Source organism: Schistocerca serialis, chromosome 7 (assembly GCF_023864345.2).
Source record: "Schistocerca serialis cubense isolate TAMUIC-IGC-003099 chromosome 7, iqSchSeri2.2, whole genome shotgun sequence".
Lineage (NCBI taxonomy): Eukaryota > Metazoa > Arthropoda > Insecta > Orthoptera > Acrididae > Schistocerca > Schistocerca serialis.
Genome location: NC_064644.1, coordinates 290,133,642 through 290,160,556, shown reverse-complemented (window position 1 = coordinate 290,160,556; position 26,915 = coordinate 290,133,642). Strand labels below are relative to the sequence as shown.

The 26,915-nt window shown below is 40.6% G+C and overlaps 1 protein-coding gene across 4 annotated transcripts in view; it reads left to right on the top strand.

Annotated features, from left to right (window-relative positions):
- LOC126412622 (uncharacterized) overlaps positions 1 to 26,915 on the top strand; it is a 160,383-nt gene that overhangs the window by 108,333 nt on the left and 25,135 nt on the right. For 3 of the 4 annotated variants that reach the window (XR_007575324.1, XM_050082295.1, XM_050082294.1), the window contains exon 8: positions 976 to 1,118. Coding sequence is in view for 2 of the 4 variants with exons in the window: in XM_050082295.1 (XP_049938252.1) it covers positions 976 to 1,118 (143 nt within the window). In the remaining 2 variants the exon portion in view is untranslated. Of the gene's footprint in view, positions 1 to 975; positions 1,119 to 22,213; positions 22,314 to 26,915 lie in introns of all 4 variants that reach the window. The other variant, XR_007575325.1, reaches the window with a different exon arrangement.

The window sequence follows — 26,915 nt, the reverse complement described above, 5'->3', positions numbered from 1 at the left end:
AAACTAAGTATGGTGCAGGTATACTTCGCCAGATGACTGAGAAATATTCAGTTAAAGCTGATTCACAGAAACAACCAATAGAAGTGTTCTACAATATGTTTTACTTTGTTGGAATAAATGTACGTCCTTTACAGAACAGTTACAGGAAAAATTATCAACTGTAAGCAGTTTCTGCAGCATTGCAGAAAAGAACTAAGGCTTGAACATGGGGAAAATAGTTCCAAATAGTATTTACTGTAATCAACAGTGGGTCAAATAATGAAGACAAACCAATGAGTAAGGAACAAAGATGGCTCTGCAGTGTGTCAAAATGCAAGAACAGGATGCCTGACATGTGTGACACGTGACACCTGTAGAAAGCCTGTGTGTGTGAACTGTAGTAAAGTAATCTTGAAACAATGAATTTATTTCCATTCAGGTCTCCTCATTATCAGAGAACATAATTTTATTTTAGTAGTATGGATTCCCACTCACCATATAGAGGAGACATTGAGCTGTAGACAGCACAACAAAAAGGCTGCTACACGTTTGAACTTTCGGCCAAAAGGTCTTCTTCTAAAGTTGAAAACACACATGCACATTCACACAAGCTCAGTTCGCACATGACCACAGTCTGAGGGATCTTTCAAGGTAGCACATCATCCACTGGGCCTGATCATGGCAACTAATTGGAAATTTGTCTCGTCTTCATAGTTATGTGATTGATGGTAACATATTGCCTATTGCACAGAAATTGCTATGATGTAGGCATGTGCTAATGTATACAATTCTTTATGTTTCTTCTGTCAATGTACATCTAGATATGGTCTCAAATTTCTTGCTCCAGGGCATCATATGTGCAGCATCATATTAAATTCAAATGTACTGCAACATAAACATGATTTTGATATTGAAAGTTATCTGTTAGATGCATTTACTTCTCTTAACAACCAAATCTTTCTCTTTATTTATTCGGTTTTGTAATTTATTTTGTAGGCCGGATATCTCCTGAACACTTACCTGTGTCTCGTATGGTGTTCAGAAGCCTCAACCAGGAGGATTCTGGTGTTGGTAATGAAGCTTCCATCTCAAAGTCAATAGATGATGTGAGAGTGCTTCCGCTAACATCAGAAGAGGAGGTACAGTTTATCACTTACTATTAATAATAAGTATGCAGTAATTGTGTTACCTTGGCACTTGACATTTTGATTAAAGGGAAGAATAATGGATTGTGACTCACAACACTAAGCTGTTAAAAAGGTCTTCCTGAAGAGAGCCCTCTGTTTGTAATATCATAATGAGATATCTCAAAAAGAATGGCATCCTCAACACCAACTGGCAGGGTACCAAAAACATCCATCATATGAAACCCAATACATGCTTTTCTCACATAACGACATTAAAGCCATGTCCATGGCAATTGGGTGGATGCAGCATTTCCTGATTTTCATAAAACATTTGCCTCAGTACCATACCAATTTTTATGAACAGTGCATAGGGCATCAAACAAAATTTGTCACTGGAATGAGGATTTCTTGACAGGGAGAATGAAACCCAAGTACTACTTATCTGATAAGCAGACATTTAGTATTCAGTTCCATTAAGCCCAGCAGTGGTGGAACACTACATGCATCGTAAACTGTCACAATGGTTAGAGTCCGCAGGTAGAGGCACGTCAGGTAACAGTAGCTGAAAGAAAGAGATCACCATCTGGGGGACTTCCCATTACGGAAATTCCCATGACTGGCCAACAAAATCAGCAGTGCTACCATTCCAAACACCCTCGCTGGATGTAGGTGACATTATTCCTATTAAATCCCTATCTTCCATGTGCATGTCAAGTGGGGTTACTAAACAGCTTCTCACTTGAACTGGCAAAGAGGGCTAGAATCTGCCTACCCAGTATGGGGGAGCATGATGCAATGGAAGCAATTGCCAGGACCTGGGAGACATCAGTATGGGAGGCACTTAGAAGACATTCGAGACCACTGACGACAGTGGTGCCTGTTCTGGCACTTATTGCAAAGGCCCAGAGACTATTGGCAGCAAAAGCATTCTTGCAGAACGTGGCAGGTCCAATGATTCAATCGTTGGTGAAGCCAGGTTGATGTATACAGGTGTGACCCGCAGCTAGTGGTAAAAGCGGGCCAAGCGGCTATCCCCTGTGACCTGGAAGTGGGGGTAGTGAAGTCCAGATTGATCTGCACTGGATATCTGGGAACCTGACTGGATATATTGCAGAACTTGTGGAAGAACTGGATTACGCCTAAACGTCTTAGCTATGTTCTGCAAATTTATTGAAACTCATAAAGCCATTGTCCAGTTGGTTGTGTAACTGAAAACAAACAATGTCATGGCACTCATATTCAGAATGCGGACTTGCCAGAAGGTGAGACAGCACCTGCTATCAAAAATCTTAATTGCATAACTTTTTAAACACTACATGGAGGCCAGTGCCATGCCAGCCTCATTTTATATCAATTACATTAGTTTTTCCTCCACGAACTTTGTTTCATAAAGCATAAATTGTGGGAAAATTACAGATATGTTGACACAAAATTGAGTGGAAATTAACATTATAAACATGGGAAATTTGATGGGAGCAACAAAGGGTGTAGTAAATGGAGGGAAAATATTAATTCCGGAAACATAAAAGCAGGGTTATAATGTATATTGACACAGTCCCAACTTCATGTTCAAGACCAATATCTTCCATAAGTTTTCACCAAGAGGCAACCAAAAATATGCCTTCGCTAGACTGATATTTGAGAATTGTTTATTTCCCAAAAATTTAGACAAGTGTTTATCTGTATAAAGGGTCATTCTGTGTCAAGTCAACACAATTTTGACCAAAAATTTACCTTTACCTCTCAGATTTTAATGAAACTTTGTGTACCCAGTGTCCCCAAACAGTTATGTATGAAAACCATAAAATCTCTTTTTTTCCATAGTTTAATTAAAAATTTATGAAGCCTTGAATCTTAAAATTTTCGTTATAAATTTCTACACCCTGGAGTAGTAAATTGCCATTTTCTCCTGAACCAGATGAGATACAGACCTGCAAAATGTGTCATTTTAAAGCTCTTTATAGAGGCTTTCATTTGGCATGCAACATGATGGTGTTTATATTACAATCATTTAAAAAAATTATTTAAATTTGAATTTTATGAAAAAGCCATATTTTAAAAATTTTAAAAAAAAATCACAAAATTTCCTTGCACTATACTCTTACACCTCGGAAAGTTTCATTTTGGGATCATCATGGGATCAGGTCATACTACAAGAATTAAAGCTGGTGTATTAACACATGCCCGAATCACGTCAGGTGAGACGTATGACACCACATTGCAAATTGTGCCACTACATCATAAAATTTGTGGCATCCTGTGTGAACAGTAGCTCACAGTGTCCCTGCAGAATGTTAATTTATGTGTACCTCTGTTTGCCTTTTGAACACACTGATGTATTTTTTAAATTCTACATTCTTCCTATTTGATTTTAGTAACTTTCAACACATGTTATGAAAGACCTAAAAATTGTGTTCTAGCAGCCCCCTGTGATACATACATGTGTGTGTGTGTGTGTGTGTGTGTGTGTGTGTGTGTGTGTGTGCGCGCGCACACCATTCACCAAAATTTGAAAATACGATGCGCGTGCGCGCGCAGGCAGAGGTGCGCACGCACACCATTCACCAAAATTTGAAAATACGAGGTTGAACTCGGTAACAAATGGAGAAATATAGCCATATACACATTGTCTTGCAAAGGTTCTGTGCAATCCACCATCAATAGATTGGCAGTTGGGAGACTAATTCATGCTCTGGGGATAAGAAAATCAAGACCATACTTCAGAAGGCATTCGAAGAAGAGCTGAAAGACGATGTCACCTTTCGACAGTGGATTTCTGTGGATGGGTGTAAATTAAAACATAACAAAAATCAACTAAAGAGTTCATCAATTTATTTGGAAGTAAGCTATCTTGGTCCATCATGACTTTATTGCAAAACAAAGTTAGTGAACTGCTTAAAGATGTTGACTCTGAAATTATTGGTATATCAGAGCACCACTTAAATAATTTGACAATTCGGGGGCTTCCTTTACCAGGATACAGATTAGCTGGCTGTTTTTCAAGGAGTTCCTTGCAGGGTGAGGGAGTGGCTATGTACATAAAAAACAGTATTTCATTTGAGTCCATAGACGTATTATGGCACTGCACTGAACAGATATTTGAATGTTGTGCAGGGGCAGTTGAATTTAGTGAAACTAAACTTCTAATTGTTGTTGTTTATAGGTCCCCTAATTATGACTTCAGAGCATTTCTGCTCGAGCTAGAGAGGGGTCTAGATTCATTTTGTAGGAAGTGCCATAAATTAGTTACATGTGGTGAATTCAATATAAATTTTGTATATGATGGTGCAAGAAAAAGGATGTTGGTAGATCTCATAAATTCATATGATCTGATGCATGTTGCGTTTTTTTCTAACTAGGGTGCAGGGGAACAGTAGCACTGCCATAGACTATCCATTCTTCAGTATTAGATGGGCATTCTGTTAGCAAAAGAGTGAATGGCCTTTCAGACCATGATGCACAAATTTTAACACTAAAAGGCATTAGTACTGAAACAAATGTCGTATTGAATTACAAACTATGTAGGAAAGTTAATCCAAAAGCAGTAGAAAGTTTTTTAAACCATGTCAAGGAACAAGAGTGGCAGGATGTTTATAGTGCTGATAACATAGGTGATAAGTATAATGCTTTCCTTAACACATGTCTCATGCTCTTTGAGAGTTGCTTTCCTTTAGGACATTCTAAATGGGGTACTAGCAGTAATAGGCAGCCCAGGTGGCTGACTAGTGGGATAAGGATATCTTGCAGAACAAAGTGGGAATTACATCAAAATGTTAGAAGTAGTCACAATCGTGCTACAGTAGCCCATTACAAACAGTATTGTAAGGTGCTTAAAAATGTTATTAGGAAGGCAAAGAGTATGTGGTACGCAAATAGAATAGCTAATTCACAGGATAAAATTAAAACCATATGGTCAGTTGTGAAGGAAACGTCTAGTCAGCAGCACAAGATCAACTATATAAAGTAAGTTCTCAGTAAAAATATTTTTGTTACTGATAAATCAGATATGTGTATACAGTATTTAACAATCATTTTCTGAGCATTGCTGGTGAATTAAATAAAAATTTAGTTTCTACAGAGAATCATATAACTTTTTTGGCAAATGCCTTTCCGAGATTGATGTCTGAAATACTCCTCTGTGATACAGACAAGAGGGAGATTGAGTCAATAATTAAATCACTGAAGACTAAGGACTCTTGTGGTTATGATGGCATGCCTGGCAGAATATTAAAGTACTGTGCTGCACATGTTAGCCCTGTATTTAGCCATATTCGTAATTTTTCCTTTAGGAATGGTAAGTTTCCTGAACTATTAAAGTCCTCAGTCATAGAGCCGCTTTATAAAAAGGCAGAAAGGGATAATGTAGATAGTTTTAGACCTATTTCTATGCCATCAGTGTTTGCAAAAGTTATTGAAAAGGCTGTGTATGTAAGGATAATTAATCATTTTATATCAAATAATTTGCTATCAAATGTACAGTTCGGCTTTAAAGTCGTTCAGCAACAGAATATGCTATGTTGTCTTTTCTCTGTGAGGTATTGGATAGGTTAAACAAAAGGTTTCGAATGCTTGGCTTATTTTTTGATTTAACTTAGGCATTTGGTTGTGTTGATCACAAAATATTGCTCCAGAAGTTGTAACATTACAGAATACAGGGAGTAGCTCACAGTTGGTTCACCTCTTACTTTAGCAACAGACAGCTGAAGGTGATTATTCACAATGTTGAGAATGGCTGTGATGTGTGGTCTGAGTGAGGTACAGGCAAGTGGGGGGTGCCCCAGGGATCAGTGTTAGGGCCACTCCTGTTCCTTATTTATGTAAATGATATGCCCTCTAGTATTACGGGTAACTCTAAAATATTTCTGTTTGATGATAACACTAGCTTGGTAGTAAAGGATGTTGTGTGTAACATTGGCTCGGTTTCAAATAGTGCAGTTCATGACCTAAGTTCATGGCATGTAGAAAATAAACTAACGCTAAATTACAGTAAAACTCAGTTTTTACAGTTTCTAACACACAATTCAACAAAACCTGACATTTTAATTTCACAGAATGGACATTTGATTAGTGAAACTTACCAATTCAAATTTCTAGGTGTTCAGAGAGATAGTAAGCTGTCGTGGAAAGCCCACATTCAGGATCTTGTTCAATGACTTCTTGCAGCCATTTTTACTATTCAAACGGCATCTGATGTGAGTGATAGTTCAACATGAAAATTAGTCTACTTTGCTTATTGTCATTCGCTTATGTCATATGGTATTATATTTTGGGGTAATTCTCCCCATTCTAAAAGGATATTTTTGGCTCAGGAACAGGCAGTTCGGGCAATAAGTGGTGTAAGTTCACGAACCTCTTGTCGACCCCTGTTCACAAGTCTGGGTATTTTGACATTGGCCTCTCAATATATATATTCCTCACTGTAATTTCTTGTTAACAATATTAGCTTATTCCCAAGAAGCAGCTTTGACTCAGTTAATACTTGGCAGAAATCAAACCTGCATTTGTATCGGACTTCCTTAACTCTTGTGCAGAAAGGTGTGCAGTATACTGCTGCAACCATTTGCAATAAGCTACCACTCAAATTCAAAAATCTTAACAGTAACCCATGCGCTTTCAAATATTAACTGAAGAGTTTCCTCATGGGTCACTCCTATTCTGTCGAGGAATTCCTTGAAAAATTAAGCTGATTCTTGTTGTATTGTTGATTGCGTTTACTTAAACTTATGACTTGACTATTTTCATATTCGTAAACATTTATTTTTATCTGCTTTTATGTTGTAGTTTCACGTACTGACACATTCCAAGACCTTGGAGATTTGTTCCTCATTTTGGTTCTACGGAACTTGACGTGTAAATAAATATTTTTTTTAGAAAAACTAAGTTCTTTTATGAAACACATTATAGAAAGCCTACAAGATTCGCAGTTTTCTGTGTATTGCGATTTTTCTGAGAACTACTCATTTTTGATGCAGGATGAGGTCCAGAGGTATCATTGGACAAGTCAGCAAGCCACTGTTCACACATTTGTTGTGTACTACAAAGGAGAAACAGAAAGAGAGTATCTCAGTTGTGTTGTTATTTCAGACTATCTTGAACATAACGCTGTAGCTGTGTTCTGCTTCCAGATGACTCTCATTGAATTCTTGAGAAAGCACTTTGAACCTAAGAAAATTACTAATTTTCTGATGGTGCTGCTGCTCAGTACAAAAACAAGAATTTTTTAAAAAAATCTTTGTTTTCATCAAACTGATTGTGGCGTAGAGGCTGAATGGAATTTTTCAGCAACTGCTCATGTGGTCGAGTTGGTGGCACAAAAAGACATTGGCAGCATGAGAATGTTTGCAACATCCATAGGAGGCTCAAATTCTTACACTTCGGCAGCTTTATCAAATGGGCCATGGAAAACATCTCAGGAATACATTTTACATTTGTAACTTGGGACCAATACATAGAGACAGCTACATTTTTAAACAGTCGCTCAGCAAAGGTTTAACAATTTCAGTGGCTCAAATGGTTCATGCATTCACTCCTGTAGTTTCAGACAGCAAAAATCTTTGTCAAGATATTCTCATATGGCTCAAAGTTCATTTCAACAGTTGATCGTCAAACCCCAAGAAATACTGTCATTGACAGGTAGAAACGGGTACATAACTACAGTATATAAAAACAAGTAGTGGCTTGTATACATTTTGGGGAAATATGAAGAACAACTAAAGGTGACACTTCTTAATCCATGTGGTTCATCTCCTTCTTTTGCATATCCCGAGAAGCCAGATGTTATGTGGATTCGTGTGGTGGATGTTCAGTGTAAGATGAACTTAGTGACTCCAACAGGCTGAATGTGCACCTTGCCTGAAAATGACATGGTCAAAAGCAACAGAGCCTTTACAGTTAATTCTAATTTATAAGAAGTTGTGATAGACACAGCTGTTCATAAATGTCAGTGTTTTTAAATTAATTTGGTGATTTTGTAATGTAGAACCTCTGTGAAAGTCGTTTTTCACACAACACATGGAAATTGACCCCCCATGAACCATGGACCTTGCCGTTGGTGGGGAGGCTTGCGTGCCTCAGCGATACAGATAGCCGTACCGTAGGTACAACCATAACGGAGGGGTATCTGTTGAGAGGCCAGACAAACGTGTGGTTCCTGAAGAGGGGCAGCAGCCTTTTCAGTAGTTGCAAGGGCAACAGTCTGAATGATTGACTGATCTGGCCTTGTAACAATAACCAAAACGGCCTTGCTGTGCTGGTACTGCGAACGGCTGAAAGCAAGGGGAAACTATGGCCATAATTTTTCCCGAGGGCATGCAGCTTTACTGTATGATTAAATGATGATGGCGTCCTCTTGGGTAAAATATTCCGGAGGTAAAATAGTCCCCCATTCGGATCTCCGGGCGGGGACTACTCAAGAGGATGTCGTTATCAGGAGAAAGAAAACTGGCGTTCTACGGATCGGAGTGTGGAATGTCAGATCCCTTAATCGGGCAGGTAGGTTAGAAAATTTAAAAAGGGAAATGGATAGATTAAAGTTAGATATTGTGGGAATTAGTGAAGTTCGGTGGCAGGAGGAACAAGACGTTTGGACAGGTGACTACAGGGTTATAAATACAAAATCAAATAGGGGTAATGCAGGAGTAGGTTTAATAATGAATAGGAAAATAGGAATGCGGGTAAGCTACTACAAACAGCATAGTGAACGCATTATTGTGGCCAAGATTGATACGAAGCCCACACCCACTACAGTAGTACAAGTTTATATGCCAACTAGCTCTGCAGATGACGAAGAAATTGAAGAAATTTATGATGAAATAAAAGAAATTATTCAGATAGTGAAGGGAGACGAAAATTTAATAGTCATGGGTGACTGGAATTCGAGTGTAGGAAAAGGGAGAGAAGGAAACGTAGTAGGTGAATATGGATTGGGGCTAAGAAATGAAAGAGGAAGCCGCCTGATAGAATTTTGCACAGAGCACAACTTAATCATAGCTAACACTTGGTTTAAGAATCATGATAGAAGGTTGTATACATGGAAGAACCCTGGAGATACTAAAAGGTATCAGATAGATTATATAGTGGTAAGACAGAGATTTAGGAACCAGGTTTTAAATTGTAAGACATTTCCAGGGGCAGATGTGGACTCTGACCACAATCTGTTGGTTATGACCTGTAGATTAAAACTGAAGAAACTGCAAAAAGGTGGGAATTTAAGGAGATGGGACCTGGATAAACTGAAAGAACCAGAGGTTGTACCGAGTTTCAGGGAGAGCATAAGGGAACAATTGAAAGGAATGGGGGAAAGAAATACAGTAGAAGAAGAATGGGTAGCTCTGAGAGATGAAGTAGTGAAGGCAGCAGACGATCAAGTAGGTAAAAAGAAGAGGGTTAGTAAAAATCCTTGGGAAACAGAAGAAATATTGAATTTAATTGATGAAAGGAGAAAATATAAAAATGCAGTAAATGAAGCAGGCAAAAAGGAATACAAACGTCTCAAAAATGAGATCGACAGGAAGTGCAAAATGGCTAAGCAGGGATGGCTAGAGGACAAATGTAAGGATGTAGAGGCTTATCTCACTAGGGGTAAGATAGATACTGTCTACAGGAAAATTAAAGAGACCTTTGGAGATAAGAGAACCACATGTATGAACATCAAGAGCTCAGATGGAAACCCAGTTCTAAGAAAAGAAGGGAAAGCAGAAAGGGAAGGAGTATATAGAGAGTCTATACAAGGGCGATGCACTTGAGGACAATATTATGGAAATGGAAGAGGATGTAGATGAAGATGAAATGGGAGATATGATACTGCGTGAAGAGTTTGACAGAGCACTGAAGGTCCTGAGTCGAAACAAGGCCCCCGGAGTAGACAACATTCCATTGGAACTACTGACTGCCTTGGGAGAGCCAGTCCTGACAAAACTCTACCATCTGGTGAGCAAGATGTATGAAATAGGCGAAATACCCTCAGACTTCAAGAAGAATATAATAATTCCAATCCCAAAGAAAGCAGGTGTTGACAGATGTGAAAATTACCGAACAATCAGTTTAATAAGCCACAGCTGCAAAGTACTAACACGAATTCTTTACAGACGAATGGAAAAACTAGTAGAAGCCGACCTCGGGGAAGATCAGTTTGGATTCCATAGAAATACTGGAACACGTGAGGCAATACTGACCTTACGACTTATCTTAGAAGAAAGATTAAGGAAAGGCAAACCTACGTTTCTAGCATTTGTAGACTTAGAGAAAGCTTTTGACAATGTTGACTGGAATACTCTCTTTCAAATTCTAAAGGTGGCAGGGGTAAAATACAGGGAGCGAAAGGCTATTTACAACTTGTACAGAAACCAAATGGCAGTTATAAGAGTTGAGGGACATGAAAGGGAAGCAGTGGTTGGGAAGGGAGTAAGACAGGGTTGTAGCCTCTCCCCGATGTTGTTCAATCTCTATATTGAGCAAGCAGTAAAGGAAACAAAAGAAAAATTCGGAGTAGGTATTAAAATCCATGGAGAAGAAATAAAAACTTTGAGGTTCGTCGATGACATTGTAATTCTGTCAGAGACAGCAAAGGACTTGGAAGAGCAGTTGAACGGAATGGATGGTGTCTTGAAGGGAGGATATAAGATGAACATCAACAAAAGCAAAACGAGGATAATGGAATGTAGTCGAGTTAAGTTGGGTGATGCTGAGGGTATTAGATTAGGAAATGAGACACTTAAAGTAGTAAAGGAGTTTTGCTATTTGGGGAACAAAATAACTGATGATGGTCGAAGTAGAGAGGATATAAAATGTAGACTGGCAATGGCAAGGAAAGCGTTTCTGAAGAAGAGAAATTTGTTAACATCGAGTTATAGATTTAAGTGTCAGGAAGTTATTTCTGAAAGTGTTTGTATGGAGTGTAGCCATGTATGGAAGTGAAACATGGACGGTAAATAGTTTGGACAAGAAGAGAATAGAAGCTTTTGAAATGTGGTGCTACAGAAGAATGCTGAAGATTAGATGGGTAGATCACATAACTAATGAGGAAGTATTGAATAGGATTGGGGAGAAGAGAAGTTTTTGGCACAACTTGACCAGAAGAAGGGATCGGTTGGTAGGACATGTTCTGAGGCATCAAGGGATCACCAATTTAGTATTGGAGGGCAGCGTGGAGGGTAAAAATCATAGGGGGAGACCAAGAGATGAATACACTAAGCAGATTCAGAAGGATGTAGGTTGCAGTAGGTACTGGGAGATGAAGAAGCTTGCACAGGATAGAGTAGCATGGAGAGCTGCATCAAACCAGTCTCAGGACTGAAGACCACAACAACAACAACATGGAAATTGAAAATTTTGCAACATGTGAACCCATGATGATCCCAAAATGAAACTTTCAGAGGTGTAAGAGTATTGTGCAAGGAAATTTTGTGATTATTATTTTTTTCAGAATTTTAAAAATACTATTTTTTTTTAGAAAATTAAAAATTAAAGCTTATTTATTTTTAAAAAATGTAAATTTTAATGTGGTCGTATTGAATACCAAATGAAAGCGCATCTAAAGCGTTTTAAAATGACACATGAAGGTGTGTATATTGCCGGGTTCCACAGAAAATAGCAATTTACTATTCAAAGGTGTAGCAATTTTTAACAAAAATTTGAAAATTCAAGGGTTAATAAATTTTTAATTAAATCATGAAAAAATTAATGGTTTTCATAACTGTGTATGGATACTAGGTACACATAGTTTCATCAAAATTTGAGAACTACAAACTTAATCAGTGTGTTGATTTGACATGGAATGACCCTGAAGTAAGAGATAAGAAACTGTATTCACTTGAGCATTAATTGTTTGGTTAAAGTACCCCTACAACCAACTAAAGCCTCCTTCCCGCTGCCCCAAGTCTCCTGAGCACACTACCATGAAGCCTGCTGAGTGGGAAACAGAACTTGTGATTGCTGTAGTCTGTCTAGTTCAACCTTAACCTCTTACTTAATGGCCAATGGAATTGGGTGGGCTCTGCATAATCTGGGACTTACTGTAGGCTTCAAGACAATGTGGGCTTGAATGTCAACTGCTTTCCCCGAACATGGCTCAGTGGTGCAAATTGGATATGAAGTGTATCAGTGGCAGCACAGGTTACAACTGAACGGGCACCGATGAGATGGAGAGTGCATTTCATGAAGTAATGAAAATCCAAAAGTGGGATGTGTGGCAGCATTATATATATTCTCGACTGACAGATCTGCCACAACCAGAAATGGCGATGTCTGGGACAACTAGTGATAATTGACTGTCAGTTGCATATGCCCTAGAAGGGACGCCTCATGGTGGCCATACACCCACAACTTTGATTGTAATTCACTGAGTGGGGGAGTGCCCATACTAAAATTTTTATACTAATCTGTAACTCAGACTGAGACAGAGGTATTTAAAAGAAAAGTTGCTGGAATATCTTGCACTGCTGCATATAACAAAGTTCTACATGGTACCAGAACCTGATCCTGACCTGAAATATTTATCATCAATTTTAATGGGTTGGTGTCACTGCCTGGTGCCTGCTGTGCTACAGCAAACTTCTGTGATGTGACCTCTGTTAAACACTTACAACACTCATATCCATTATGTGGACATCTCCATTTGTGATACAAGGAAAACCAGTCTGATCAACTGAGAAGCAAAAATGTAGCACTGCAAATGGCACTAGGTACAAGCACAAGATTGACGAGAACACTGCTAAGTGGTCATCGCTGAACTTGTTTACCACTTTAGAGCTTGTTACGGAAACCCAAACAGGGTGGAGTTCCTCCACGCCCACACCAGCGTGATGGCCAACACAAAAGGTCCACTGCCATCTCTGCATATTGGTTAGTTTTCACTAAGTGAGGTCTCACAGGATGTGGGTAATGCGATGTTTACGTAAGTCTGCTTATGATTAATCATTAATACGCACTCACCTGAAGATAGATTGGGTCAGAAGTTGAACAAAGAGTATCAGTTTGAAGGGCACAGGAAAAAACAGTGCCAAGGCAAGGGTGCGGGGGAAAAAACCTCTGCAATAGTTGGGTCACATTGTAAGAGCAGTAGCCGTTTTCTTACTGCCTTAGACAGGTCATGCAGAGGTAGATTTTGTTAGTAGTGGGTAACATGCAGGCAGATACCTTTGCTATTGTGAAGCAGTGTTACTCGGCATCTGCAGTTGGATACAGGTGTTGGCTTCTCAATCAGCATCAGCGTACCTGTAACAGTTGGGTTCATCATCTGTTAGTGTCCAATAGGTCATATATTGGATTATTAGTGTAGGGTAGCATTGGCGGTTTGTTTGTGTGTTAGTGTGTGAGCTTTCAGCTTCCATAGGGTAGCCTGTTGGTCAGCTGTGATAGCAGTTGGCATATCCAGTCAGTATGGCTTATGTGCAGGGGCTTGCCGATGTTGTTGCTTGTGAGTCTGTCTTAGCTTGCCATAGATGTTTATGCCCTAGCTAGCAATGTCTTTGGCCACTTTTGCTCCCACTTATGGTTGAGATCATAGTTTCTCATAGTAAGGACCGTTCGAGCATCTTGAGTTCCTGTTTATGGAAACCCAATGCACTGTGTTGTTATGACTTTGTGCCAGATGTGGAATGTGGAAGTCCACTGGAAAAAGTTTCTTGTGCTACATCCAAAATTTCAAATACACGTGCAAATCAACCAGGAAGGAGTTAGCCTGTCATAAAGCCTGTGTGTGGATATCCTTAATATTCTTATTTAGTGGGTAAGCGAATCACTACATCCACATGTGATTTACCACCCTCACATGTAAATCCACAGTCTAAGATGCATAACTTACAGCACGTGATTTGCGATGTTGTAAGAATTGTAGCCTTTCCAGTACTACATGTATTTTGTTGGAAAAATCTGCAGATAATAAAGATAATACATCAGACAACTGTAACACCTACAGATTAGACAAGGGGCTAAATTCTGAACCAAGTAATATAACTGAGGACTCTTAGAGACCAAACAGGGCTGTTGGTGATCGGGAGGTTTAATCTCACATGCCTGAAAATGCAGTGCAAAGTGCTTTTTGTTGTGACTCGCCGATTATTCAAAGTGCCGCCGCGCAATTACGCACGTCCTCTACGTACGGCACTGTCTGTCAGCCATGCAGCATCTGCGCCACCTAAGCGGCCAGCCGAGCAGCGGCCGCTAGACTGAGACTCAGTGTTTAATCAAATGCTGACTTGTTCACAGGTCCACTTACTCAGTGACTTATATGTGTTGTTGTGTTGTCCGAAATATATGTGTTAAATTTGAAGATTTAAGAATTGCCGTTGACTCACAGGGTTCCATGGCTACTGTCGAGCAGCTCTTGCAAAATCTCCTTGAACAGCAAACGCTTCTAACAGCAGCGATTCGCGATTTTGTCGCAGTGTCAAATGCGGGGCATTTCTCGTCGTCGGCTGTACCCCCTTTTCCACCTTACGACGAGACGACGGAAGACTGGTCTGATTATGAAAAACGTCTTCGACAGCACTTCTTGGCATTTCATGTCACGGACGAACAACCATGTAAGTCTCTGTTCCTTTCCTGGATTTCACCTCAAATGTATCGGTTGTTGTCGCAATTGGCTCCTTTGAAGGATCCTGCGTCTTTGTCCTTTGCTGAAATGTGCTCCCTTCTATCTGTCTATTTTCAAAAGCAAACGCATGTGGTAGCCTCTCGTGTTGCCTTTTATCGTTCTCAAAAACAACCAAATCAGTCCTATCGCGCTTGGGCTGCTGAACTTCACGGCCTCAGTCGAAAGTGTCAATTTGTTACTGACGTTCACAAAGAATCCTATGCCGATTCCATGGTACGGGATGCTATTATCTGGTCGGCGCTCGACAAAGAAGTTCGGCAACGTGCCCTTCAGTTGGCGAATCCGACTCTAGATGAAGTTCTCTCCATTGCGCAGTCTTTTGAAATTTCTCGCGCCGCTGGGGCGCAATTAGAAGCGTGGGGAGACGTCCGGGAAATACAACCTCTGTGCACTGTTGACGACGCGTGCGGCGCGTCCCCGCCGGCTGACGTGGCCGCAGTACGCTCCCACGCGCAGCCTCGGCCTAGCCGTAAACAACCCACTAAGAAACTGCAGCAAACTCCCCGGCAACTTCCTTCATGTCCGCGGTGTTTTACGAAACATTCACGCGAGGATTGTCCCCAACGTTGGGCTGTGTGTCACAATTGCAAAAAGAAAGGTCATGTGGCTTCTGTTTGTAAATCCGACCGCATACACGATGTTCATGAACATGACGATGATTCTGATTCTGTGTTGTCTGTCAATTGCACTTCTTCCCTTTCAGGGAAGTTATTCCTCACTGTCCAAATCCTTGGTCGAGATGTTTGCATGCAAGTGGATACCGGTTCTGCTGCCACTACAATTAATTCTCAGACGTATCTTCAGCTGGGTTCTCCACTCCTGTCCCCTGTCACTCGGGAATTACGGACGTACAATAAACAGAAGATTTCTCTCTTGGGACAGTTTAATGCTGAGGTATCTTACAAATCCGTCGTTGGCACTGTTCCCATATTTGTGGTTGACCAGAGCAACGCAGAAAATCTTTTTGGTTTCGATGCCTTTCGCGTTTTTGGGTTCTCCATAGATGACTCTGTCAGTATTGTCTCTGACGCTATTCCTTATGCTCAACTGGATTCCTTGTCGACGACATTTTCGTCCCTTTTTTCTCCTGGGTTAGGCCGTGCAAACGACTTTGAAGCTCATATCACGCTCAAACCTACTGCTCGGCCTAAGTTTTTTCGGGCTCGGCCCATTCCTGTGGCCCTTCGTGATCGGGTAAAACAGGAGTTGGATCGTCTCACTGCTTCAGGGGTCTTGCTTCCTGTCACTTCCAGTGAGTGGTCCTCTCCTGTCGTTGTAGTTGCTAAGCCCAATGGTGATATTCGTCTCTGTGGCGATTTCAAAGCCACTGTAAATGCTCAATGCCTCATCGACACTTACCCTATGCCCCGTCCTGAAGAACTGTTCACTAAACTCGCTGGAGGACAGTATTTTTCTAAAATTGACCTGTCGGAAGCTTATCGTCAACTTCCTCTCGACGCTGCTTCCCAGCAGTTTCTGGTCCTTAACACGCCTTTAGGCCTCTGTCAATACCAACACTTGCCATTCGGGGTTGCTAGTGCCCCTGCTCTTTTTCAGCGATTCTTGGAACAATTATTGCTCCCTGTCCCGGGGTGTATCAATTACATGGACGACATAGTTGTCACTGGCTCCACCACTGAAGAACATCTTCAAAATCTCCACACACTTTTTAATGTCTTACAGACTGCCGGTCTTAAGTGTAATCTTCAGAAATCACAATTTTTTCAGGCATCTATCACGTACTTGGGGTTTCAACTCTCTCGGGATGGTATTCGTCCGCTTCAACACACTGTTGCTGCGATCGATGCCCTTCCTCGCCCTACATCTGTTAAGGAACTGCAGACCTTCTCGGGGAAAATAGCATACTATCACAAGTTTTTACCATCTGCGGCGTCGGTGGCTCAGCCGTTGCATCACCTGTTGCATAAAAACGTGCCTTTTCACTGGTCCGCGTCATGCGACGCGGCTTTCCGGAAATCAAAGACTATGCTGAAACAGGCCCCGTGCCTGGCTACTTATCGACCTGGCCAACATCTTGTTCTTGTCACAGACGCCTCTCAATATGGGGTCGGTGCAGTCCTTGCGCACCGTTTTTCTGACGGTTCGGAACAACCCATCGCTTATGCCTCCTAAACGCTCACGGATGCCCAACAAAAATATTCTCAAATTGAGAAAGAAGCTTTGGCCATCATTTATGCTCTTCATAAGTTTGGTGTTTTTCTCTATGGCTCAAAATTTCATCTTGTTACGGATCACAAACCACTTGTTTCCTTGTTTCATCCATCAACGTCACTTCCCGACAAGGCTGCCCACCGCCTCCAGCGTTGGGCTCTTTACTTGTCCCGTTTCAATTATGAGATTCATTTCCGGCCAACAGCTCAACATGCGAATGCTGATGCTTTGTCTTGCCTTCCCATGGGTCCTGATCAGGCATTCGATCGGGACGAACTTTTGTGTTTCCATCTGGATATTGCCGAGCAGCGGGTTGTGGACGGGTTCCCCATCACTGGGGACAGGCTGGCGGCTGCTACGGGTTCTGACCCTACCCTCTCCCGAGTTTTACGCTGTATTCAGAAGGGTTGGCCAGATCGCTCGTCCGCTAAGACTTCTGATCCGTTGCGGAATTACTACACTTTGCGCTACCGCCTCACGGCTAGGGATGGTGTTATCCTCCTCTCCACTGACAATGCTTCGCCGCGTGTTGTGGTACCTGCGTCTTTGCATGCTTCGGTCTTGCGCCTCCTTCACCAGGGGCACTGGGGTGTGTCTCGCACAAAATCTCTGGCGCGCCGTCATGTGTACTGGCCTGGCATCGACTCTGAAATCGCACACATGGTCGCTGCCTGCGGCCCTTGTGCGTCACAGGCCGCTGCCCCGAAGTCATCTTTGTCACCGTGGCCTTCGCCTGAGAAGCCCTGGGAGCGCATTCATGCTGACTTTGCGGGACCCTTTTTAGGTACTTATTGGCTCCTCGTAATTGACACCTACTCTAACTTTCCTATCATTGTCCGTTGCACGTCACTTACCACCGTGGCAACCACCAGTGCTCTCGCCCGCATTTTTTCTTTGGAAGGCCTCCCCTCTACTCTTGTTACTGATAATGGTCCGCAATTTGCCTCTTCCGACTTTGCGGATTTTTGTGCTCGTCACGGCGTTAGGCATGTCACGGCCCCGCCGTTCCATCCACAATCCAACGGTGAGGCTGAACGACTGGTCCGCACATTTAAGGCTCAGATGCGGAAACTTCTGACTTCTTCTGCTGCTGATGATGCGCTTCTTCAGTTCCTGCCGTCTTACCGTTTCACCCCCATGGGCGATCACAGCCCGGCTGAGCTCTTACATGGCCGACAGCCCCGCACGCTACTTCATCTTCTGCAGCCCCCCATCTCACGGCCGCGGGTGCCTTCACTTGGCCGGTTCACCACCGACGACCTCGTCTGGGTACGGGGATATGGCAGGCGGCCAAAATGGAGCCCGGGCCGCATCTTACGACACCGTGGCAGACGCCTGTATGAAATCCAGACGGACACAGGTGTTGCAGTGCGTCATTCGGACCAGCTTCAGCCTCGGGTGCCAGCAACGCCTGTTCCGAATGCCGCCACACCACCTTTGGCTCTACCTGATGCTCGGGATCTTGGCATCTCTCAATACTCACAACGCAGCCCTCTCACCGTCATCGTGATGCCAGCACCAGAACGGATGCCACCAGGAGACGTGCCCATGCAGGAACCGGAGGACCATCCTCTGTCAGAGTACATCTACTCGCCTCCTCCTCCAACGGACGCCGACACATTGCCCATGTCTCCTGGCATATCAACTGGACTTGCCGCAACGGGCAGATTGGTGCATGGGGCCCCAGCAGATTCGACCCCTACGTCTCCTGTCATCTCGACCCGTTATCATCGGGGACACTTCCGTCCGTACGGGAAGCCGCCTCCTCGAGACTTTACGGCAAGTCAAACAACGCCTATGGACGTTAGCCATCTCCAGGACACCTCCATCAAGACCAGTGCAACCATTTCAAAGGGGGGAAAAGTGTTGTGACTCGCCGATTATTCAAAGTGCCGCCGCGCAATTACGCACGTCCTCTACGTGCGGCGCTGTCTGCCAGCCACGCAGCAGCTGCGCCACCTAAGCGGCCAGCCGAGCAGCGGCCGCTAGATTGAGACTCAGTGTTTAATCGAATGCCGACTTGTTCACAGGTCCACTTACTCAGTGACTTATATGTGTTGTTGTGTTGTCCGAAATATATGTGTTAAATTTGAAGATTTAACACTTTTGATAAACTTCCCATTCTTCTTGAGCGTCATTAAATGGCTGAAATACTGGACTGGCTGGCAGTGGCTGTGACTGTTGCAGAGGTGAACTAGTTAGGTACTTGATCAAGTTGTGATGACAGTTTACATATTTCTGCCAAAGATCGAGAAATCGGACATCCTTAGTAGTGTTTGGTTACCCAAAACTGTGACCATTTCATTGCCAATGTTATAATTGTCACTTAGGATCAACGATGTTTACAGAATACAGTTAACTTCTGTAACAATAAATAAAAATTGCCTATTCGGCCATAAACCAAACAGTAATAGTTCTCGGTGGTATGTTCATCTGAGCCACAATATAAATTAATGTGACATAGTTCTTGATTAAGTTGAATAAAGTCCATTCCCCTACTTACCTGATAAGCATGCATTTAGTAGTCAATGTTCCATTAAGACTAGCAGTGATGTAAATCACAAGTTCATAATTCATAGCACTTGGTAGGACATGTTCTGAGGCATCAAGGGATCACCAATTTAGTATTGGAGGGCAGCGTGGAGGGTAAAAATCGTTGAGGGAGACCAAGAGATGAATACACTAAACAGATTCAGAAGGATGTAGGTTGCAGTAGGTACTGGGTGTTGAAGAAGCTTGCACAGGATAGAGTAGCATGGAGAGCTGCATCAAACCAGTCTCAGGACTGAAGACCACAACAACAACAACATGCACACAAAATCATCATCATAACAGCGATGGCTTGAATATTTAAGATAATGATACTGATAGCCGTAATACAAAATAAAATTGTTCTGCAATATCAACTGCATTATCTAAAGTATACAGGTAATGAGAACATAATTGCTTTGTGGTTTGAAGAAAGTCAGGTGGATTTGGTTAACTTAACCTGCCAATGTGTGGTTGTGTGTCTTAGTTGGTAAGTGTCAGACTACAAGTCCAGAGGTCCAAGGTTCAATCCTCAATCATTCTGAGGATTTTTCACTTATCACTTGTTTCACTTTTGGCACTGATTTGCTTATGTAAAAAATGCCAAGTTGTGCTGTGGTTCAAAGCCCATGTTAAACTATAGATACTCCTATAACTGGCTAGTTGTCATTTCAGGAATACTATCTCCACCAGTATCATGCTTATTAAAACACTGCCAGGTTCAAACCAGCCTTCATATTGAAGAGAGCTTCGTCGTATTCTCCTGTTGGGTTTTATGAACAGTTTAGACATATTTGTGTGTGTGTGTGTGTGTGTGTGTGTGTGTGTGTGTGTGTGTGTGTGTGTGTGTGTGTGTAACTATAGTTATATAATACTTAGAAGTTTCAAATTTTGGTTGACTAGATATTTCAGATATCTGAATTTTGTCTTGTTGAAATAAGACTTAACCAAACCAAAAATTGTTCACTTACTTAATTGTCTCTCTACAGTCACATAGTAATGGGACTCTGTCTAAATACAATGGACAAAAGATTTTCATCTGCCATCCTGTCAACATTATTAATTATTGTTCAATGTATGTTCTGATTACAGCCAATAAAGATGGCACAATGCTATTTCCAATCTTCAAGTGAATATTACAAGTTAGAGAAGCTAACTTATCATGTTCACTTGAAAGATAGAAAAGCTATCACATGTCCATGAGTGAGTGTCAAGCGAACTCAACAGATTCACAGAAGTGTACAGTACTTTGGGCTGCAACATAATACTCATTATTTCATCTTTAACCTGTTCTGCCTTGTTTGATATATTACTGCATGTCAGTTTCACAATTGTGGCTAATTCAAATTGTGTCAAAAAATTGGACATAGTGTTCAAATTATCGTGAAAAATTCTTCTGCTGGTTCTTAAAAACAGACAGTGTCAGATGAATTCCCGCAGAATGTTTTAGACTCTGTGTTTGACAATGGCACTGAGCATAGGTCGGAACTTTCACCATATGGCCAAGGTAATAAAAATCTGAAGACACTCTCACTTGTAGAGTAAAACTACCAACAAAGCAAATTATACACAAGCTTTGGCAGTTTGTATATACATTAATTTCTAACAGTCGTTGCAAGTTTAGACAGATGCACTTTGGATTATGAACAATTCTTACGTAATTACCTTAGGGGTTTAACATCCACTTCCTGAAAGTTCCTGGCAGATTAAAACTGTGTGCTGGACCGAGACTCCAACTCGGGACCTTTGTCTTTCGCGGGCAAATGCTCTACCAACTAAGCTACCCAAGCACATCTCACGCCCCGTCCTCGTAGCTTTAATTCCGCCAGTACCTTGTCTCCTACCTTCCATATCAGTGCACAGTCTGCCGTAGAGTGAAAATTTCATTCTATCCAGTTCCTGGTTTCTCCAGTATACTGCTTATATTTGAATTCTGTCAAATTAACAGCTTTTCTAATTTTTGTTAAATATTTGACATTTCTCTCTCTCTCTCTCTCTCTCTCTGTGTGTGTGTGTGTGTGTGTGTGTGTGTGTGTGTGCGTGTGTGTGTGTGCGTGCGTGCGTGTGTGAGAGAGAGAACTGTTCCTAAAGAAGTTCTGATGACCCAATCTCAGAATTTTGTTGATTCAAATTGCTTTTATATTATTATACTTTTGGAAAAAATAACAACAATGTTATTTTATCCCAAACACCTAGAGACAAAAATTTTTGCCATACTTAAAATTTCAGATTTAGTTTCCGGTTAGATAATGCATCAAATCCTAATATGGAAAACACAGTGCTTTTGCAGTACCAGCATCATTCTGCAATTTTACCATGTGACGATGATTGATCTGATATCACTAAGCATGCACAGATGTGGTTTTAAATGGGAGAGCTCATTGTACTTTCGCCAGTCTGTCCCAAAATATCATGGCTGCAAGTTATTGACGTCAGGCAGTTTGCCAAAAATTTCGTGGCACCATCTAAAAACAGTTGTTCATCATTCTTCATGTAGAAAGAGCACAAATACCTCATTCATTCAGTATATTAATGGATTTTCCTGGAAGAATGAAGATTGTAACAGTAACAAAATGAGAAAAGTTCATTCAATATATTAATGAAGAATAAATACTGTAACAGTAACAAAATGATAAAAGTATTTGTGTGTGTGTGTGTGTGTGAGTGTGTGTGTGTGTGTGTGTGTGTGTGTGTGTGTGAGAGAGAGAGAGAGAGAGAGAGAGAGAGAGAGAGAGAGAGAAGAAATAGTACAGGAAATGAGATATGTAAAGTCTGTCAATTATTGAAGTTTTTTGGGTTTTGATCTGTTTAGAATTATTTGGAGTTTCAAGAAGGGAGCCAGTGTTAAAGAAGGAAACTCAGGAGAGACAATAACACCATGAACTGAGAGATTGTGTGAGAGCTATATTGTGGTATGTGTATGCAAGAAGACAACTTATCAGAAGATAATTGTACTTTTGCATGTGGTAGCATTTTTTTGTGATCTGCTTCTGATTATCTGATTATTTCACATCCTAGAGCCAGAACTGTGTTGTGTAACAGTAGCCAAAATGATGATTTTGTTATCTTTTCAATTCATTACATGTGACAGCAGATGACTAGTATGATGAAACACAATACTTGGTAGAATAAGGTAATTTCTTTTAATTCAAAGTAAAGCAATGAATTTTATTTTTAGATAATTTTTACTTTTCTAGTCACTTTAATTTAGTTCAAGTACTAAATTACTCAGATTCATGTTTTTTACTATTACTATATATTAAACTCTGAAATTTTAATTTAAAACACAAGCAGACATTATTATACTAATTAGAAAAATGAATTGTGCATAATAAACCACAGAACAACTAAAAATCGTGTATTTGCATGTAGTTGTCAAAGATTCTCCACGTTAATTTGGCTTGCTAGTATGCTACTGTAGTTATGAAGTAGTATAGAATTGATTTCCAGTTTCATGATGTTTCTGCTTCACTAATTTTCATTCTTATTTAATTTTATTAATAATTCCTTTATGTATAAGCTTATGATTCCAGCACATAGCCAAACAATGTCATTGTAGTACAGCTTTCATCTTTTATTATTTCCCCATTTTAAATATGTCTTTAACAATTACAGAAAATTTCCAGTGATTAATGTAAATGCCTCAGAGTGACAGGGAATTGTTCCCATTGTCCGAACCCATAGTGTGCTGTATCTGTTGTTGTTAGACTGGTTATTGTAGTAAATCATACCATCAAACAAAAATGTGAAGTGTTGTCACCAAACTTACAATATTAAAGCATCTGTTTTAAAATGTACCTCTCTGTTGAGAACTCAAGGACTTTAAACACCAGTAAGCCACATCAAAAGTGGGAAATGAAAAGAACAATACAAAAGTAATAGCAACCAAATACGAGGGTGGTTTGAAAAGTTCTCGGAATCACCAAGAGAGGTCAGCTCTAGCGCAAAGAGTTGTTCACGAGATATTCATTGGCCTGTTGCCTGTAAACATGTGCCACATCAGTGCTCTTGGAAGAAGAGAGCTGTGGCAGTGACATGGCTCTGTTGTTGTTCCCACATAGTGCTTTGTGAAGATGGAAAAAATCGAGATTCGAGCAATGATTAAGTACTTTGTAAAGAAAGGTATGAAAGCAAAGGACATCAATGCCAATTTCCAAAAAACACTGGGGGACTTTGCTCCTTCATATTCAACTGTTGTCAAGTGGACAAATGAATTTAAATTTGGTCGGGAGAGCTTAGATGATGATCCACGCAGTGGTCGGCCAAGACGTGTCACTATTCCAGAAATCATTGCAAAAGTGTACAAAATGGTCATGGAGGATCACCGATTGAAAGTGCGTGAAATGAAAAAATTGTATGCAAGATGGGTGCCGTGACTCTTGACACTGGATCAAAAACGTGTGAGGATGGACATATCAGAAAAATGTTTGGCCCATTTTAGGAGAAACGAACAAGATTTTTTGCACTGGTTTGTGATCACAGATGAAACTTGGGTGCACTACTATACCCCAGAGACAAAACAACAGTCAAAGTAGTGGAAGCATGCTGATTCTCTGCCACCGAAGAAAGCAAAGACAATTCCTTCGGCGGGAAAGGTCATGGCATCAGTGTTCTGGGATGCAAAGGGAATTCTGTTTGTAGATTATTTCCCCACTGGGCAAACAATTACTGGAGAATACTATGCTAACCTCCTGGACAAATTGCAACGAAAGATACGCGAAAAAAGGCCAAGGTTAGAAAGGTAGAAAGTCATCTTCTATCAAGACAATGCGCACCCAAACACATGTGCCGTCACCATGGCACAATTACATGAACTAAGGTATGAATTATTGCCACACCCACCTTATTCACTTGATATGACTCCATCAGGCTGCCATCTCTTGCCAAAACTGAAAATTTTTCTTGGCGGACGAAGATTCACTTCAAACAAAGAACTGATAGCCGGAGTTGACAACTATTTTGCAGGCCTGGAGGAAACACATTTTCGAGACGAATCAAGGCACTGGAACATCGTTGGACCAAGTGGATTAATCTACAAGGAGACTACATTGAAAAATAGAAAAGTTTCCAAGGATTTTTCAACCCACCCTCGTAAAATTTTATGAAGTTTCCAATAGACAGTTATTTTTACACTTTTGTTCATTAAACAACATACCATTGGTAAATACCAGAACCAATACATCAGCAACAAAGTGCAGAATGTCATATTTCCTGATGTTACATAATTTAAGTTTAGCTAAGTATTATAATGTAATATGTGTTATGAATGGTATCAGGCAAGGAGCTAAGGCTTGTAATGCATAGTGTAAAGTGGTTCTTGCTTTGTGACTGGTATTGACATTATTAAAACTTAATTTTCATAAGTCAGCCACAGGGACTGCATTGCCTAATACAGCAAGCTGTATACGTCATAATTTAAACTATCTAGTGGACAATAGAAAAGTAGCTGTGGTGCAAAGGCATTACTGTGACACTCTTATTATGTATGATTGTGTTCTACACTACTAGAAAATATGCTGTTCAAGCCATACTAAAATAGCTAATGCACGTGGCCACTGGATGCTCTGTGCGATTATGTACTTGCAGTAACTATTTGTTGTGTGTGCTGCAGCCCCCTCCCCCTGTAAGCCATAAACCACAGCAAATGCAGGTTTAAGCTGATAAATACAAAGCATCTACGCAGATAAACTTAAAAATGTTCTAACAAAACCAGAACTTCCAGTCCATTGTTGCAGAGTGACCCCTTTCATATCTTGGTCACCCTTGCACAATCTAGTAATGTAACTCCTTTCAGTCTCTGTACAGTCTAACAGTGAACCTCCTTTCAACATCTTATTAATGTGGAGCCATTCATCAACTGTAACTGTTACGTGATACCACACCGAGGAAAGTCACAAACAGTAATTGCCACTGTTGCACACTTGTTCTTGGTCACAAGTGCCTGTATGTTGATGTTCCTTTGGGTGCAGCAGTACACATGACTATCTGTGCACAATTTAACTTTATGTTAAATTTAACAGCTAGCAAGAGTTATTATGATTCTTCCTGGTTCTGGGTAATGCACTTTCCGCCAAATCTGTGAGCACCAAGTTCCAGAACATATCAGTTTTCGCATTATTGGGAAATGTACCTTGAGGTCATTTTAATAATTTTATAAATTATATAGGAGCTTCACATGGTGGAGGGAGGAATGGAAAAATTTAGGAATAAATAAGTAGAAATGAGCAAGGCTTTGTTCTCTTCGCAGTATTACTTAGGAATTACTATGAAAAAAAAGTGTTCCTGGCACATAAATAATATGTGTGAGACTGTTCATCAATGGTCAGTTTATTAAAAGCCAGTAATACATTAGCAGTAAATATGGAGGAAAATCAAATGAAAACACTATCAGAAGAAGGAGCCACTGGTTCCGAAAGCTTGCATATTTAAATACTTTTAGATTTCTGTTGCCCTGCCACCACTTGGTGACTAGATTTTTTACCTTTCAATTACATTATATTTTCAAAAATTGATTATTTTAATTGATAAATAAAAACACAGATGTATTAATTACTCTTGAGATGCTTAGACTAACAAATTCGTGATGAAGATCAATTTGAATACTTACACAGTGAGAAATGTCATATAGTTGAACTGCACCCTGAATCAGGACTGAAGCTATTTTTGTAAAACTGAATCACTCTAAAAGACCCAAAAAGATTCACGGTGGGAAGAAATTGGAAGCATTTAATTTTAACTGTTGATGTATCCACTTGAAATTTTTAAACCCCAGGTTAGTAAGTTGAGCTTCGTGACACGTAGTTGCTGAAACTGTCACAAGGTTTAATGCTGGCACAGCACAGAATTAATGAAACAAATTAAGTGTTCAAATTTAAGTGTTTGAGACCAGAGCTTTTAGAGAAAGTAAATTACTAGCCACTATAGTGACCATCATGAAAATAGGCAGATGAAGGTCATCTGTCCGCCCCCGGTAGCTGAGTGGGCAGTGTGACAGAATGTCAATCCTAAGGGCCTGGGTTTGATTCACCACTGGGTCAGAGATTTTCTCCACTCTGGAACTGGGTGTTGTGGTGTCCTAATCATCATGCTTTCATCCCCATCATCGCGCAAGTCGCTGAAGTGTCATCAAATTGAAAGACTTGCACCCAGCAAACGGTCTACCCGCCGGTAGGCCCTAGTCACATGACATCATAATCGTGAGGTCATCTCACCATCTTACAGAATTTCCAGTTAAAGATAATTTCAAATGTTAGTAAAAATTCCAAAATAATATTAAATGTTTCTGTTTTTAGTCTAGAATGTGATAGAGTACCTTACAAAAGAAAATTCTTGCCAGCCATGACAAAAAAATAAATAAATAAAAGCTAATATTACAAGAAATTTTATTTTTAGTTCAACCTCTAGGAAAAAGTATATGAACAATCTCAAAGTTTATAGATGCATGTGATACTTACTTTGTCTTGAAAACATAAAAGTATTCTGACATAAAAAATAAAATACCATAAGAGCTGTGA